At 40.6% G+C, this 18,327-nt stretch overlaps 1 protein-coding gene across 1 annotated transcript in view; it reads left to right on the top strand.

Annotated features, from left to right (window-relative positions):
• Window positions 1-1,983: 1,983 nt before the first annotated feature.
• The window catches only part of ARHGEF38 (Rho guanine nucleotide exchange factor 38), a 159,308-nt gene continuing 142,964 nt past the window's right edge, over window positions 1,984-18,327 (top strand). Inside the window, exon 1 of the mRNA XM_060088333.1 lies at window positions 1,984-2,179. Coding sequence (XP_059944316.1) covers window positions 1,984-2,179 — 196 coding nt within the window. The remainder of the gene's footprint in view (window positions 2,180-18,327) is intronic.

The following is an 18,327-nucleotide window of genomic DNA, read 5'->3' on the forward strand; positions in this document are numbered from 1 at the left end:
CATGGCCTGTGGGACTAGCCACACCCATCCACATCTGGAGATGTACATTTCCATCTGATTTCAAATATCACTTCTTCCATCATTTTATTATGACTCAGAAGCTGTAACCCTTCTAATAACCACTTCCACAAGCAAACTTCAGTGCTTCTTCAACACAAAGTGCCACATTTATTGTAATATTTGTGTATTTCTTAACCATTTGTCACATGTAAAACTGTGCTACCATCTTTTTTAGTTTTTTATATTTTTTTAAAAAATGGGTCACTGACAAAGTTCTTGAGTGCTTTAACCCTAACCCCATATTTCCCATAAGTCCTATATTTTTAATTGCACAATTTTGCAGTAGTACTATATTTAAGAGTATATGTCTGTTAGTAACCAGGCAAATACACACAAACATATCATATACATATATGTATATATAATATTAGAATACAATTGAGACATTTTTAATGTGAACCAAAAAAGCTGATTTTACATCTTCGCAGAGAATGTGCCTTGAAAAGCATTTATTAAATGTATTTGTGAGGACTTGTTAAAAAAAAGAGACTATCAATTATATTAAATACAAGCCATTCAATATGCCAAGCTATATATAGGTGTCTCTATAGTGGGTGAAGATTTGTCATTTATCTTCTAATTATGCAAATTGTATTCAGCCCACACATCCTGAGTTGGAAAAATGGTTTTTCCCTCTTTTTCCTCATTTATAAACCTTGTCTAACAGGAGTTAACCATGATTCAGAATGGGCAGCACAAAGCTAGATTCTGGCAGTCCCACTGCAATAAAAAAGAATCTATTTTCCTCCTCAGGGTCTCTTTTCTTTAACGAGGGCATACAAAACACTTGGCACATTCCCAGAGCTTCTGAGAATTTTCCCCTTGAGAAATCTCAGTAAATACGAGGAAAAACAACTTCAGAAAAACTAATGAAAGACCCATCACTATTTGCCTTTCTACCCTCCTCCCCACCCCCAGGCCTTTCCACTGTCTAGAGTCTCTTCTCAGTTTCAAACATTTTCCCTCCTCTTATTTTCCTAAGGTGAGCTGCCTTTCTCGGGCACTCCATCTGCGAAAGGGTCGGGAAAAGATCTTACAGAAATCACACCCTGGCCCAGTGCTTATTTTCCCAAGGATCAGGACCCAGAAGGACGGGGTTGGGACTGAAAAGACTAATTTCAGGCTAGGGCAGCATGTGGAGAGCAAGAAATCGGAGAGGCTCTAGGCCTTTCCCTCCTCTCGCGCCTGCCGCGAGCCCCTCTCCAGTGCAAACCCTTGTTTCCTCAGGAATGCGGATCAGGGTTTGGCGAGTACGTTTTTAGCAAATACTCTCTGAATGTTCGGTGTTTAAAGGCGGAAGCATGACTTTGAGGGCGCACAGTAATCCTTAAAAAATGACCCTGTCCCCACTGTTGTGATGCAAATGCAAGCTCTCATGGCTCCACACTAGCTCTGCGGTCACGTGTGGGTGACTCTGGCTGAGAGTCACACCCGAGCCCCGTCTGGCTCGGGGCAGCAGAACAGCAACGCAGTGTCCCAGCGCACCTGTACACACCCAGCGGCCCACACTAAACCCATAAGCCGCAGGGTACACACACGCGCGCTTCCCCTCCTCCCGCCTCACCTTGTTCGCTTTCCTTTCCCCCGACTCCCAGCCCTCGGCCCACACAATGGGATGTTTGTTTGCTTCAGCAGCATGTTGCAGCGCAGTCCCTGCTTTGCCTAGCTCGGTTCGGCAGGTCTCTCAGGTAACAGGTGGCAGCTTCCCCTGTTGGATTCTAGGTATAAAAAAGAATGACCTCATAGGGGTGGAGCCCTGGGACTCCGTAGAGGTGGCAGTCACAGCTAGGTAACCCCGGAGTGAAGCCGGTTGGTTAGAAGGGGGCAGTTAAGCTCCTCAGGCTGGCGGCTTTAACATTTACCCTGAGGCCCTTTAGCAGCCAGCCATTGCCCGCTGGCCCCTAGAGCTGGTCTCTGCCTCCGATGGAGCCCAAAGAAGCCCCCGGGAGAGAAACTATGGGCTCCAGGAAGAAGAGTCTGCCCTTCCCGAGGCCCAGGCTCTATATGCTGGAGAGAAGGAAGACTGACCCTGTGGTTGAGAGCAGTGTTCCTGGGGACCACTCTGGTACCTTGACGAGGAGCCAGTCTCACAGGACAGAGTACAACCAGAAATTACAAGGTAACCTACAAGAAACCCATGGCCCCGGTTCCTGCCCTCCCAGATCTTCTCCTCTTACTCTTCCACTTGCAAAGGAAGCAATTAAGGCAGAGGAGAAAATCAAACATTACCTTCCTCTATAAGGAAGAAAGTAAGAAAATAAGAAAATGAAAGTAAATGTAATTCACAAATTGTAGGAGAAATTTATTATGTACTTCCATAGTTAAAAAGCCAATTCTGGGGCTTCCGTGGTGGCGCAGTGGTTGAGAGTCTGCCTGCCGATGCAGCGGACACGGGTTCGTGCCCCTGTCCGGGAAGATCCCACATGCCCCGGTGCGGCTGGGCCCGTGAGCCATGGCCACTGAGCCTGCGCATCGGGAGCCTATGCTCTGCAATGGGAGAGGCCACAGCAGTGAGAGGCCCGCATACCAAAAAAACCCCCCCAAAAAAGCCAATTCTGAATTATTCTTAATATTGCCATGTCTTTTTTTTTTCCTGCTACATCCCTCTTTCCTTCTCCCTCCTGCACCCAATTTAAGATGTGGGAAGCACTAGAAAGCAAGTGATTTAGAAACCTACAAAAGATAGTTTATCTCAATAGACAGGTGTGAGATGTCACACCAGGAGATCTATCTAGGTAATTGTACTGAACTGTGATTGTGGTTATCTTAAATAGGGGCCTGAAACTACAATTATGTCTGGGAAAATAAGGGATGTTATAGTCATCGGATAGTATAATAGGATTTCTTGAAAATCACATAGCTGTTCATTCCTTTAGAGTGAATTGAATAACATGCAAATATGGTAAGAGATGTTTAGCACGCTTAGATTGAATGACTGTTGAGGAAATAACTTCAGTTATTTTGTGATGGTCGTAAGATAATTGGCACAGTTATTATAACATGTCCTGTTTCAGGCCCTGAATTGCTATCCCTTCCCATCCACCCTCTCCTTTACTTCTCCCTTTCTCTCAAAGGTCATTTGTTCTAGTAAACGTCATTTTGATGTGGATGCTGTGCAACGTTTTAAGTAGCCACTGCAGTACCTGTTATGTGATCCCCCAGAACCTGTCTCTCCCACTTTGAGGCACACTTTGTTTAAGCCCTCATAATCCTACCATGAGCTGTCATTCCATATTGAAAAACTACAATGAGGCTAGAGAGACCAATGGCACAAGCTTGTACTTAGAAGGTCTTTTTCCTCAAAAAATGTGCTTGGACTTAGTGATGCAACTTAATTAAATTAAGTAAGTTAAATGCATTTAAATTAAATCTTTAAAGCTTCCTACTATGAGTTAATGCTTTTTAAAAATCCTGAGAGCTCAGGATTAAAATGCAAAGTCAAGTCTTGTCCTTAAAGATTGTTTTTTTGTTTTTTGTTTTTTTTTTTTCTTTTTGCGGTACGTGGGCCTCTCACTGTTGTGGCCTCTCCCGTTGCGGAGCACAGGCTCCGGACGCGCAGGCCCAGCGGCCATGGCTCACGGGCCCAGCCGCTCCGCGGCATATGGGATCCTCCCAGACCGGGGCACGAACCCGTATCCCCTGCATCGGCAGGCGGACTCTCAACCACTTGCGCCACCAGGGAGGCCCCTGTTTTTTTTTTTAATGGGGAAGGGGTATTATTTGAGCTTTGAAATTAATTTTCTCAAGGCCACATATAAATTGGAAAAATGCAAATTTTAAAGTCACGCATATTTGGTTTCCAATCCTGGCTCTTCAATTTACTACCTATAAGACTGAGCAAATCACTTAAAATTTCTGAGCTTCAGTTTCTCTATCTGTGAAAATAGGATAATGATACTTACCACACAGTGTTATTGGGAGAATGAAATTAGATAAGTACATGAAACACCTAGAATATTGGCTGACACATGGCATGTGCTCCATAAATAGTAGTTATTTTTAATTTTAGGAATGATGGGTACCATAATGTTAGAACAGGACTTGCCTTGTGTTAGCCCAAATGTACTAATCTACTAATCTGTTTCAACTCTTTTCTGTCTTTTGATGAAGAGACCACAAATAAGAAATTCAGGAAAAGCCTACTGCTTTATCCCTAATAACATGTTTCTTCTTTCCGAGATTCACTAATTCAGCATCTTTTTGATCCAGATTTTCCATTAGTAAAATAAAAATGGGAATACTTTTTGCTATTCTCTTCCTAAATTTAACTTTAAAAAAAATAAGTCTGTGGCCACAGAATACAGTAGATATTTGTTGGTTACTTTGCAGAAGACTTCAGGCTTCTTATGTACTCCACTGGATTTGTGGTTTTCCTGTGCTCTGTTGGATCCTGTCTCTGAAGGTGGAAGGAAAGACGCAGGAGTTAATCCATGGTCCTAGACCTGACTGTGCTGGAGAAAAATCATCAAGGAGCGTAGAGGGGCACATCAGAGCTGTAAAGATAGGCTGGCCTCCTGATAAGTAACATTTTAAAGATGTAAAACTCTTAATAAAGTCCAAGGCTGATACCTAATGCCTAATAGAGCTTTTAGTATGATTCTTCTGTAACTGGTTTAGCAACAATAGAAGGCATTTTCTCATTAATGTTGGAAGCAATCAGTTCTGTGGTTTGCACTCTCTCATCTGTACTCTACCCTTTATCATGCAGATGAGTCCTAAATCACCTTAAGAGGCTCTTTATTATTGGAATGCCAAGAGTTTTTCCTCTGCCTACCTTGGAACTGGCAGTTCCCTGGGAGGCACTGAATAAAGACCTGAGCTAGTTAGAGCCCTCAGACAGATGGCCCTAAGGTCACAGTGTGCTTTCCAATACTGGAAAGCAGCCTCAAATTATTTAGTTGGTTGTCCTTCAGTGCTGTGTTGCTATCTGGGTAATACAATTTACTGTTCTGTCTCTGGAAGCAAGTTCTCTAGGGTTCTGGGAAATGTTACACCGGTCTTCAGTGTCCCTGGGCTCACCTCTTAACTATACAGTTTATCTGTTTCATTCAATTTCTGACCGACGTCGCTTTAGTAATGTGAATCCTAAGCTGTAATATTTTTTAAATGGTACAGGGGGTGAGAGCTACTAAATTAAACGATAGAACATGATTCTAATGAGAGTATCATAAAATCTTCGTAAAAGATTGTGATCACATCAATATAGTCATTCCTACTAAGCCTCAAGTTCACAATAATAGTTCAATGCTAGCTACAGTTAGTGGCATCCTTATTCCTTCAACAGGTTCATTCAGTTAATTGGCGTTTATTGAATATGTTATACGGTGAGCAAAAACCAGAATATGTGCCAGGAATAACAACTACAAAATCATTAAGAAAAAGTGTCTGACCTTTACTCCAAAGGGGCCTGAAGTCTCGTAGGGAAAGATAAGACAGGTAAACAAATACAATAAAGGTGCAGGCGAGAGGTAGACATGGGATCAGGGCATCCGCAGAAGGAGGAAATGGTCTATTCAGGATTGGGCGGAGAGGTTGTCAGAAAACATTGTCGTTCAGAGATGATAAGTGGGGATGGGGTGGAGGTGCAGAATGGGGAGAGAAGGGTATTTTAACATCTTCACTGGGCTTATCTCTGTCTGAAATTATGTTGTTTGTTTCCTTATTTATTGTCTACTATCGACCCATTTCCCCTCCCATCTCTCACGCCCACCCCCACCAGTCCATGAAAGGCACCCTATCTTTCTCGTTAACTGTTCCATCTTTGCCCTTGGAATCGTGGCCAGCACACATGAATAGGATTAGTGCCCTCATAAGACACGAGAGATCTTGTTTCCTCCCTCTCTGCTCCCTGCCATGTGAGGATTTGAAAAGTCTGACATCTGTCCACCAGGAAGGGGGTCCTTACCAGCACCTTGAACTTTGATCTTGGACTTCTCAACTGCAAAAACTGTGAAAAACAAATGTTTGTTGTTTAAGCCACCCCGTTTATGGTATTTTTGTTAACAGCAGCCCAAATCGACTAAGATAGTTGGTCAGTTACTTTTATCCTCTATGGCCACGCTAAGCTTCTGGTTAATTTTTTGGCCAATGCATATTTTTGCTAGTGTCAGGTGAAACAGTGAGAGTGGGTCAGTTAAATATCCTTACAGCTGCAGATAACACAACAACAAAAAATCACATCTCCAATTCATGTTAGGTCTGTGATATTTTCTTTTTTGCAAAGGCTATCATATCATTTTCATTATGAAAGGATTGATTGGTTGTTTTTATGAAATCCTGAAATGTTCTCACTATGGTGACAATAAATGAACCACTCTCCTGCATGGACTTTATAGGGAATAAGATATTTTGCAGTATGAGGACAAATGGCTCAAAGACGAAGTTAGACTTGGTCAGATTACGGGAACAGTTAATTTGTAATGATTTTTAATAATACAAACTAATCTGTAAGTAAGGAGGATGAGCTGTTAACACTGGAAGATTTGGTGATTTTTGTTCAAGGGGTAATGAAGGGTGGAATAAAAGTAATTGTCCAGCTGTTTGTGCATGGTTCTCTCCTGGTGCTATGAGTCCTTTTTGTTCCTGCCTGTTCTTTGAGTACTGTAAAAGTAACTCCTTTACCTGCCTTTAGTGAAACGGGAAGTACTTGGATCAGTAATGTAACCGTTAACAGTGTAAAGGCACTGTTAAAGCTAATTAACTTCTCTCTCGTTGCATGCATAGAAACCCAAAAGAAGCATGATATTTTACTTACTTTCTTTTCCAGTAAGAGTATTTTGCAGTTTTTAGAGGACACATTGGATCAAATAAAGTGAGTCCCAGAAATCAAGAAAGTTTTAGCTATCTCACTACTACCACATTGTGATGGGAAAATTTATTCCTTCCATATTTAACTGATGTACCTCTAGATATAACTTTTTTAAAGGTAGCAAACACAGCTTCTAATTCTATTTTTTGTCCATAAAAATGATGGGTTTTTCAAAACACAAAATGAGAAATCAAGAGGGAGGGATGAGCTAATGGAAGAAAGGAAGGAGAGGAAGAGGGAGAGAGAAAATTCAGATGTGCTAAGCACAGATAGAAATGAACCTTAAAATAGTGATATAGTTGGGAAAAAGATGAGTGAGAGAAAAGCACTCAAGCTACATTCATCTTTGCTTCTGTTGTTACAGGAAAAGGGAAAACGGTCTTTTTATAGAATTACTTTTTCTTGATACCCTAATCATATTAACTTCAGTATTTTTGTGGATATTGATTTCCTGGTGATGGTGGATTATTGCAAGAATTGCTAAACTTGTCAGCAGTATCACCCTGAGCACCAGGCAAGACTTGGCTTCAGGTGGAGCTTTAGAGCGCCCCCTGTGGCCCCCTCTCCACCAAGCAGGTGTGGAGTCCTTGGGGCCAAGGTTCCTGGCTGCCTGCGATCCTTAACCTCATTTCTAGACTAAGTTTAGGGCATCTGGGACCATGGAATTTTCTGTTCAACTGGCCCTAATCACCGCCACCAAGGCCTGTTGGGACCTCTTCCCAATCCCTTTCTCCTTAGGTCAGACTGTGGTTGCTGGTGGGCACACCCTTTGGCTCCAGGGCCAGTTGGTTATGGAGGTGTGTCTGGAGCTCGATCATGCTGGGGTGTTCACACCATGCCTACCAGGCCCTTTGTGGGTGGAGGAGCTGGTAGAGAGAAAGGTAGGGATACAGGCCTCATGACTGGGGAGAGGGACTGTGCCCAGGGCCTCCTGCTAAATTTTGGCATGAAACTCTGAGGGACCTGAGAGATCTAATCTTGAACTTGGCTTTCCAGATTGTTATGAAGGTATATTTATCAAGATGGAAGGATATAACATATTTTATTTAACAGTTTGCCAGCTTGACTTACAACTTTTAAATATGTAGATAAGGTATGCAGCCTCTGTTTATACACTTGCTCCAGGTCCAAAAAGGAGGCTACTTATGACTGTTATCTACATTCAGGATATAGCCTTCCTTTTATACTAGGTTGTGGAAAGAGGAAAGGAAGGGAAGAGGAGGGAAGGAAGGACATTGTGACTGTCATCCGCCAGAAGCCGTGTCAGCCAGGGGCTTTCACACATTGTTATTTGATCCCAACACCTTTTCAGTTGGGGTTTTATAGTTGAAAAAAATAGGTATATAAAGGAGAAATGACTCTCCCTCTACCCTCCTACATTCAATAGCTGGGCCTATGAACTAAACAAACAATAGGCAGCTTAACAGGAGAAAAAGTATACAAGGGTATTCATTTTGAATATTACATGCCAGGGAGCATCACAGGAAAAAAGAAGTGAATAACTCAAAAAAGGTTAGGATTAGAGAGCTTATATACTATCTTAATAGGGGAAGGAGAGGAGAAATGTAGGCCACTTAGGGGAGAGTAAATAATTTTAGGAAAGATAATGGGTCCTTAGAAGAATCGCAGGGATACGTAATAGTTGGTGATAAAGTCTGTCTGGCTGTGGTGTCACTTCTAGTCTTCTGTCCTGTGAGAGGAGTCAACGTCCCCTGGTTGAGCTCCTTTTGGAGGATCTGTCTCTAGGCAAATAAGGGAGTGCAGAGAAAGCCTCTCCCTTCATTTGCTGCTTTTCAAGTGCTTTCAGCTCAAAATGATCAATGTACCAAAGTAACAAATTTGGGGGTGGCATGTCCTAAACTCCTTCAGGGGGTAGAGCTTGGATTTGATCATAGGTGCTTTAAATATTTACAAAATTAAATGCAACTCATTCATTGACTTAGTAAGTATTTTATCTGTAGGGTATATTAGTAATGAGAAGTCAAAGCACTTTCTTTGAGGGTTGCAATACATGTTTTGTGATGTGATGACATTCCTCTGCTACTATGATAAAACTCGACCTGCTAAATTTTTTACTTTGGAATTCATGTTCTTTCTCTGGCATTATTGTGACATGCCTCTGCTGGTGTGTTGTTGCTGTTTAATAAATGCTATTTTTTGGTTTAATTGTCAGGAAACAAAATTACAAAGTTAGGTTAAGCAAACCTGCCCTATTGTAATAGCTTAATCATCTCCATTTCCCACTTCCTTGGATACCTTGACCCTATTTCCTTAATTTTATACCTGTTGTCATTTATTGGTATCTCAATAAAACTTAACATGCATCCACAAAACTGAAAACCCTATTTTATAGCAATGGGTGGTGGTGATGGTGGTGTACACATTTGCAAATGAAAAGAATGGAATTATATACTGGAAACAAGTAGTTCTTTATCTAGGTAGATGATATTTCAATAGAATTCTATGAAGTCATCCTAAATTGTGAGTCTTAAACGCAGCAGAAAAATAGAGTGTTATGATTAAAGCCTTTGTCCCAGGTTGTTCTGAACAATTTTTTTCTTGATTAATGAGTCAGAGAAGAAATGAATACTCTGTGATACCTGGACTGAGGCCCTTGAGAGCAAATATAATCTTGACTGTCTGACATCCAGCTCTTACGTAAAGAAGAAAACCTAAAGGTCACATCATCTAGCTGTTGCTCTAAGCACACTGAGCCATTGTACCCCTCACAGAAATTGTCTTTCCTGAATGCTTTTTAATGTTAGGTCTCCAGTGTCACTATAAAAGTTGGCACAGATTTCTGCTTCTGTCTTTGTTGTGAAATCGTTGATGAAGACATTGTTTACTTCTCTCAGTGCCATCCAGTTTTATTCAAGGAAAAACTTTGGCTCTTCTGAAGAATTAGAATATGTCCCCTCTCCAGATAAAAACAAGCAATTTAGTGTATATATTTAGCTGCCTGAAACTTAGAGCCAGTTTTGTACCTAATGCCTGGCCTTTTATTAGCTACTTCCCTCCCACCCCCAAATTTTTTCCTCCAAATATCTGCAAGTATGGATTCTCATCACTGAGATCTCTGCTCACCTTCTGGGAGAGTCCTTCCTGACCATTCTACCTACAGCGGTGTAGAGGAGGAAAGACTTTTCCTTTCTCCTCTTAGGTTCTGTGACTGGGACATGTGAGTAGAACTTACAAAAGACAGAATAACAGGAGAAAAAGCATGCACATTTTATTTGATGTTAATATTTGTACATGGCACAGAGGGTTTCATAGAAAGAAGCAAGAATCCCAAAGCAGTTAGAACCAGGGGCTTATATATCATTTTAACAAAGAGTGATAACTTGTGGAAATGTGGCAAGACAAAGGAAAAGGGGGTTTGAGCTAAGGTTATTAAACTGTGGGGAAGTGAACAGGAAACATATGGTGGAAATTAATGGAATATAAGGGTTATTTCAGTACATGCCAGAGAGGTATATTTTAGGATGGTATTTTCTAATCCCTTTCAGTGACCTTCATACTACCTGTTGCTCTCTGGAATTATGCTTTTCTATTCTATTTTGCCCCTCTCTTCCACTTGAACATAATTTTCCTTGGAAGTAGAGAGTTAGTCTTATTTTAACACTTAAGCAGTGCCTGGTATATGGTAGATGCTCAGCTCAAAGACTACTTACTCAATGATTTAAAACTATTCAATGACTCATTATAACTATATTGATCTGTATCATTGGTATATTGGCTTTTACAATTCTGTCATTCCCGTTTCCCCACTATTTAATTGGAGTCAGTTTTTGAGTTAACTCCTCTAACTTCTTTTTCTGTAAAAATAGAGAATATAAATAAATAAACTTAATTAAACAAGAAAATAGAATTTCTTGGCCAAAGAAAATGAAATCTCAGTTTTAATGAATTTATCCAACAAGCATTTATCCAACAAGTTAATACCTGGTTAATACCAACCAGGTATTAACTAGATCCTGAGAACATAAAAGTAACCAGAAGTGAACCCAGCCTATGGAGTGAGGCAGGCAGTGAACCAATAATTGTAGCAATAAGTGCCTGAGGTAAGGCTGCAGTTTGGGTTCCTGGGTTGCAGATTCTGAGGTGGAAATTTGGGTGCAGGAGGTTTATTAGGGAATGTTCTTATGATCACCACCTGGGGAAGAGAAGGGACAGGCAGAAGATAGGGAGAAAGAGAGAGAGCTTGAGCTGTGATCTGGTCTCAGTGAAAGCCTTAGCCAACTCTAAGGCAAGTTCTGAAGATGAGATGATCCTTTGGACTTGTCACAGTGCTGTGAAGAACTTGGGCCCTTATATCATCACCCTTCAGGTTATTGGATGGGGCCACCTTGGAAAGGGAACATGACCTGAGAGGTGCTCTCATCTGAGATAATTTCTGAAAAGGAGCTGTCTGCTGGTGACACTCCCAGTAGTGGGGCAAGAAGTCCTTTTTTTTCTGAAGGGGAACTGGTCAGCTCATCACAGCACTGACCTGAAATTAGTGGTTATTAATATATTAGAGACACAAGTAAATCAATATAGGAATTGTGATGAGAAAGAGCTTAGTTGGACATCTAAAATGTCAAAATAAGAAATACTGAAATCTGAATCTTGAAATCCAGTTTGGATTTTTTCTGGGGGGAAGAGGGCATTCCAGAAAGAGGGATTAAACATGTCCTAGTTCATGGAACAAGGTAATAAAATTGGTTTTCCTGTCTGGGGTTCATAGCTGAAAAAGATGACACTAATACCAACTAGCATCTGTACTAGGCATGTGGGTACATTACATCATTTCATGCTCTTAACAACTTTGCTAAGAAGTTATTGTCAAATATTTATAGATAATAAAATTAAGGTTACAAGAGGTGTAGACACTTGCCCAGCATTATGCAACTAGTAAGCAGTAACGTCAGAGTTATACTGAGGTCTACTTGACTCCAAGTTCCATGCTTTTTCAACCACTATGCAGTCTCTGTTGTTCTAACCCCAGATTTTAGTAGTACTTCTTTTGTGGTTTGTTCTTAAGGAATAGGCTGCATACACAGCAGGAGGAGAATGTCTGATGGAAAACTGGGTCATAGTGTCAAACTATATTGTTCCTCTGCTTAATATTCCGCAATGCTTTTCCATGTTCTCTAGCAGTAGTGTCCAAACAGAGGTACAGGAAGCCCAGAGGGGGGTTTCAAGAAAATTCATTATGAAAGAAAAAAATAAGTTAATATTTTAGTCTTATCCTTTGAAAATATCTATTTTGTATATTCTTTATCATGTATGTGATACATTAATACTACCCATGCATTGGAGGTACTTCCTCAAAACAGTTTAACTGACCCATGAACAAAACAGTTTGGGATGAAATTTTGACACATGCTACAACAGGATGAATCTTGAAGACATCATGTTAAGCGAAATAAGCCAGACACAAAAGTACAAGTATTATATGATTCCACTTAAAAGAGGTACCTGGAATAGTCAAATACATAGAGACAAAAAGTAGAATGGTAGTTGCCAGAGGCTGGGGGGAAAGGAGAGTAGGGAGTTAGTGTTTAATGGGTCCAGAGTTTCAGTTTGGGAAGATGAAAAATTTCTGGAGATGGATGGTGGTGATGGTTGCACAACAATGTGAATGTACTTAAAGCTGAATTGTGCACTTAAAGATAGTTAACATGGTAAATTTTATGTTCTGTATGTTTTACCATGATAAAAAAATTAATAAAGTTGGAGACCCCAAGTTATAACATTAAAATGGGTATAAGGCCTCTCACACCATGACTCTATCTTTCCATGTCTGGCCTGAGGGACAGTTTTACTTCGGCTTGTCTTGCCTTGACACCTGCTGTTTCCTCAGCCTGGAGTGTTCTCCCTCATCTTGGTTGTTTTATAACCCCCTATTTACCTTTTCAATTCTATCTTTCTGTTGTTACACCCAAAATATATTTGAGTGTCCCATCCTGTATACATTTCTCATATTCGTTATTCACATGCCAATGTCTCTTACATTTGGTTGAACTTCTCAAGGACAGGAGCATTGGAATCGTCGGCAGCTAGGGAAAGGATGGCCTGTACTCACTAATCCTGTTTCTTATATAAATGAGCGGGTAAATGAATGAATTAATGAACAATAAATGGATGGTGTGGCAGTTGCGCAGTGAACATCCAGAATGGATACAGGAGGCCCTTCCCCATGGTGGGCTCCCTTGAAGCCAGGTCCAAATCACATCACTGACTTCAGGGTCACAGGTCTTGGTTATGGATCTAACTCACATGAGGGAATTATTTATTAATTTTTATCATACCGCATATTTATCTTCTTCATATTGTGTTTTCTTGGTCACCCTTTACAATTCTGTTCTCATTAGCAAGGCCATACAAAAATCAGACTTACCTCATCCTGGAGGATGTATATGTTATCTCTTGAAATGTAATCTTACATTTTTATAACCAGATTTAGATAAAGAAATTAAATTATTTTCATTCTGGGCTAAGTGAAGATTCTGAGTGATTTCCTCTTTTTTTTTTTTTTTTTTTTTTTTTTTTTGCGATACGCGGGCCTCTCACTGTTGTGGCCTCTCCCATTGTGGAGCACAGGCTCCGGACGTGCAGGCTCAGCGGCCATGGCTCACGGGCCCAGCCGCTCCGCGGCATGTGGGATCTTCCCGGACCGGGGCACTAACCCACGTTCCTGCATCGGCAGGCGGACTCTCAGCCACTGTGCCACCAGGGAAGCCCCCCTCCTTTTTTTTATTAACAAAATCTATACATCAAAAAATAGAAATAGTGTGCTTGAAAATAAATACTCTTCTAGAGTTTGACTTGCTTGTTAATGTCACACCAGTCAGACATTTAGAATGGACATTCTGTTACAACAGTGCTACTGTTTTTAAAATATTCAAAACAATGAAACATTTTTTATATGATGCAATTATAATCTCATAGAATGTTTGCTTCTTTATTCTGAGTATTTCTGTGTAAAAGTGAAATATTAAATTAAAATGTGAAATTAGATTTCTTTTAATCAATAAATTCTTGGAAAACAAAGCCAATACTTCTCTGACAAAATTGAAGCTTCATTATGTTGCAGTTGCAAATGAAATATTTTCATGTGTTTGACACTTCACACAGAGAGTTTAATCAACATATAATTATAGTTAAAATTTTCTTTCAATGAATTATAAATCAAATCAGATTTTGGATTGGGATAAACCTAACAGAGAAGCTAAGGTCCTGTATCTTTTCTTCTATACATTCTTATATGTATGTACAAATTAACAACAACAACAAAAATAATCATACCAAACAAAACACTCAAACCACAATTTGATCTTATTTTCAAAATATTCTTCTCTATATTTATGTCTGTGTTCAAACCCTGATAACTTTTCCTACTCTCAGATTATATCATGTAGGAAGAGCCTTTTCATATACTTACTGGGTGTACTATATGTATATATACTACACAATTATGTTTACTAACTATACAGAAATACTACATTTTCTTGTGCTTCACTTTACTGTTCATTGCAGATATTCCATTTTTTTACAAATTGAAGTTTTGTGGCAACCTTGTGTCAAGCTAGTCTATTGGCACCATTTTTTCCAATAGCATTTGCTCACTTCGTGTCTCTGCATCACATTTTGTCAATTCTCACAAAGTAAATTATAATACTTTTTCATTATTCATTTGTTATGGTGAGCTGTGATGTTACTATTGTAATTGTTTAGAGTGCCAGGAACTGCACCTATATAAGGTGGCAAGCAATCTATAAATGTTGTGTATTTTCTCACTGCTCCATCGACAGCCTGTTCCCCTGTCTCTTTCCCTCTCCTTAGGCTTCCCTAATCCTTGAGACACAAGAATGTTGAATTTAGGCCAGTTAATAACCCTACAATGGCCTCTAAATGTTCAAGTGAAGGGAAGAGTCACACATCTCTCACGTTAAATCAAAAGCTAGAAATGATTACGCTTAGTGAAGAAGGCATATCGAAACAAACTAGGCCTCTTACGCCAAGCAGTTAGCCAAGTTTTGAATGCAAAGGAAAAGTTTTTGAAGGAAATTAAAAGTGCTACTCCAGTAAACACATGAATGACAAGCAAGTGAAACAGTCTTAATGCTGAGATGGAGAAAGTTGTAGTGGTTTGGACAGAAGATCAAAACAGCCACAACATTCCCTTAAGCCAAAGCCTAATCAAGAGCAAGGCCTTAACTCTCTTCAATTCTGTGAATGCTGAGAGAGGTGAGGAAGCTGAAGAAGAAAAGTTGGAAACTAGCAGCGCTTGGTTAATGAGGTTTAAGGAAAAGTGCAAGATGAAGCAACAAGTGCTGATGTAGAAGCTACAGCAAGTTATCTAGAAGATCTAGCTAAGATAATTAATGAAGGTGGCTACACTAAACAACAGATTTTCAATGCAGATGAAACAGGCTTCTATTGGAAGAAGATGTCATCTAGGACTTGCATAGCTAGAGAGGAGAAGTGAATGCCTGGCTTCAAAGCTTCAAAGGACAGGCTGACTTTCTTGTTAGGGGCTAATGTACCTGGTAGCTTTAACTTGAAACCAGTGCTCATTTACCATTCCAAAAATCCTAGGGTCTTTAAGAATGATGCTTAGTTTACTCTTCCTATGTTCTATAAATGGAACAGCAAAACCGGGATGACAGCACATTTGTTTACAACATGGTTTACTGAATATTTTAAGCCCACTGTTGAGAACTATTGCTCAGAAAAAACATTTCTTTCAAAATATGACTGCACATTGACAAGGCACCTGGTCACCCAAGAGGTCAGATGGAGGTGTACAATGAGATTGATGTTGTTTTCATGCCTGCTAACATAACTTTCATTCTGCAGCACATGGATCAAGGTATAATTTTGACATTCAAGTCTTATTATTTAAGAAATACATTTCATAAGGCTATAGCTGCCATCAATAGCAATTCCTCTGATGGATTTGGGCAAAGTAAATGGAAAACCTTCTGGAAAGGATTCACCATTCTAGATGCCAGTAAGAACATTTGTGATTCATGGGAAGAAGTCAAAATATCAACACTAACAGGATTTTGGAAGGAGTTAATTCCAGCCCTCATGGATGACTTTGAGGGGTTTAAGACATTAGCAGAGGAAGGAACTACAGAGGTGGTAGAAATAGCAAGACAACTAGAATTAGAAGTTGAGGTTGAAGATGCGACTAAATCACTTCAATCTCATGATAAAACTTCAACAGATGAGGAGATGCTTCTTATGGATTAGCAAAGAGAGTGGTTTCTTGAGATAGAAACTACTCTTGGTGAAGATGCTGTGAAGATTGTTGAAATTAGCATAAAGGATTTAGAACATTACAAATGCTTAGTTGATAAAGCAGCAGCAGGGTTGCAGAGATTAACTCCAATTTTGAAAGAAATTCTACAGTGGGTAAAATGCTATCAAACAGCCTTGCATGCTAAAGCAAAATCTTTCATGAAAGGAAGTGTCAAACAATGTGGCAACCTTCATCATTGTCTTATTTTAAGAAATTGCCAGGCCTGGTACCAGTTTCCTTCAGAGCAGGTAGTGACTGCTCCTTGGGGAGCAAAGAGGAGGCCCAGGCTGTGTGGCCATGCTTGGGCGTGCACAACCCAAAGTTCTTTGTTTAGAGTCAGTGATATTTTAAGACTGGAGGAAGACCCAGAGAAATTAAATGACTTACCCGGGGCCAGAGAGAAAGTAAAAAGGAAGCCTAGACTTGGCCCCAAGTCTTCAAATAGAGTATGCTTGCCATTATATCACACTGACCCTCAGGCTTCTGGAGCAGTAAGATGGCAGAGTAGAAGGATTTGAGCTCACCTCCTCTCATGAAAACACCAAAATCATAACTAACTGCTGAACAACCATCAACAAAAGAGACTTGAACCTACCAAGAAAGATATTCTACACACAGAGACAAATAAGAAGCCACAGTGAGATGGTAGCAGGGACACTTTCACAATTTAATCAAATCCCATAACTGCTGAGTGGATGACCCACAAACTGGAAAATAATTACATCACAGAGTTTCCCCCACAGGAGTGAGAGTTCTGAGCACCACGTCAGGCTCCCCAGTCTGGGGGTCTGGCATTGGGAAGAGGAGCCCCCTGAACATTTGGCTTTGAAGGCCAACAGGGCTTAAGTGTAGGAATTCCACAGAACTGGGGGAAGCAGAGACTCCACCCTTGGAGGGCGCACACAAGCTTTCACGTGCACTGGGACCAAGGGCAAAGCAGTGACTCCATAGGACCCTGGGCCAGTCCTAAGTGTGGGTCTTGGAGGGTCTCCTGGGGAGACAGGGGTCAACTGTGGCTCACTGTGAGGGCAAGGACTGGTGGCGGATACCCCAGGGAATACTCATTGACATGAGCTCTCCTGGAGGTTGCCATTTTGGCACCAAGACCTGGCCCCACCCAACAGCCTGCAGGCTCCAGTGCTGGGATGCTTCAGGCCAAACAACCAACAGGGTGGGAACACAGCCCCACCCATCAGCAGATAGGTTACCTAAAGTCTTCCTGAATTAATAGCTGCCAATAAACACACTCCTTGACACAGCTCTGCCCACCAGAGGAACAAGATTCAGCTCCACCCACCAGTGAGCAGGTACCAGTCCCTCCCACCAGGAGCCTGTACAAATCCCCACACCAACCTCCCACCAGGGGGCAGACACCAGAACCAAGAAGAATTACAGTCCTGCAGCCTGAAGAATGGAGACCACAAACACAGAAATGTAGACAAAGTGAGACAGCAGAGAAATATGCTCCAGATGAAGGAACAAGATAAAATCCCAGAAGGACAACTAAGTGAAGTAGAGACAGGCAATCCACCTGAAAAAGAGTTCAGAGTAATGATAGTAATGATGATCCAAAATCTAGCAAAAAGAATGGAAGCACAGACCAAGAGGATACAAGAAATGTTTTATAAAGAGCTAGAAGATTTAAAGAACAAACAAACAAAGATGAACAATACAATACCTGAAATGAAAAATGCACTAGAAAGAATCAATAGCAGAATAAATGAGGCAGAAGAACAAATAAGTGAGCTGGAAGCCAGATTGGTGGAAATCACTACTATGGAACAGAATAACGAAAAAAGAATGAAAAGAGATGAGGACAGTCTGAGACCTCTGGGACAACATTAAACACACCAACATTCACATTATAGAGGTCCAAGAAGGAGAAGAGAGAGGGAAAGGGCCTGAGAAAATATTTGAAGAGATAATAGCCAGAAACTTCCCTAAGATGGGAAAAGAAACATTTTCTCAAGTCCAGGAAGTACAGAGAGTCCCATATAGGATAAACCCAAGAAGGAATATACCAAGACACATGTTAATCAAACTGGCAAAAATTAAAGAGAAAACATTAAAAGAGCAAAGGAAAAGCAACAAATAACATACAAGAAAATCCCCATAATGTTATCAGCTGATTTTTCAGCAGAAACTCTTCAGGCCAGAAGGGAGTGGC

This window comes from Mesoplodon densirostris, chromosome 1 (assembly GCF_025265405.1).
Source record: "Mesoplodon densirostris isolate mMesDen1 chromosome 1, mMesDen1 primary haplotype, whole genome shotgun sequence".
Taxonomy (NCBI): domain Eukaryota; kingdom Metazoa; phylum Chordata; class Mammalia; order Artiodactyla; family Ziphiidae; genus Mesoplodon; species Mesoplodon densirostris.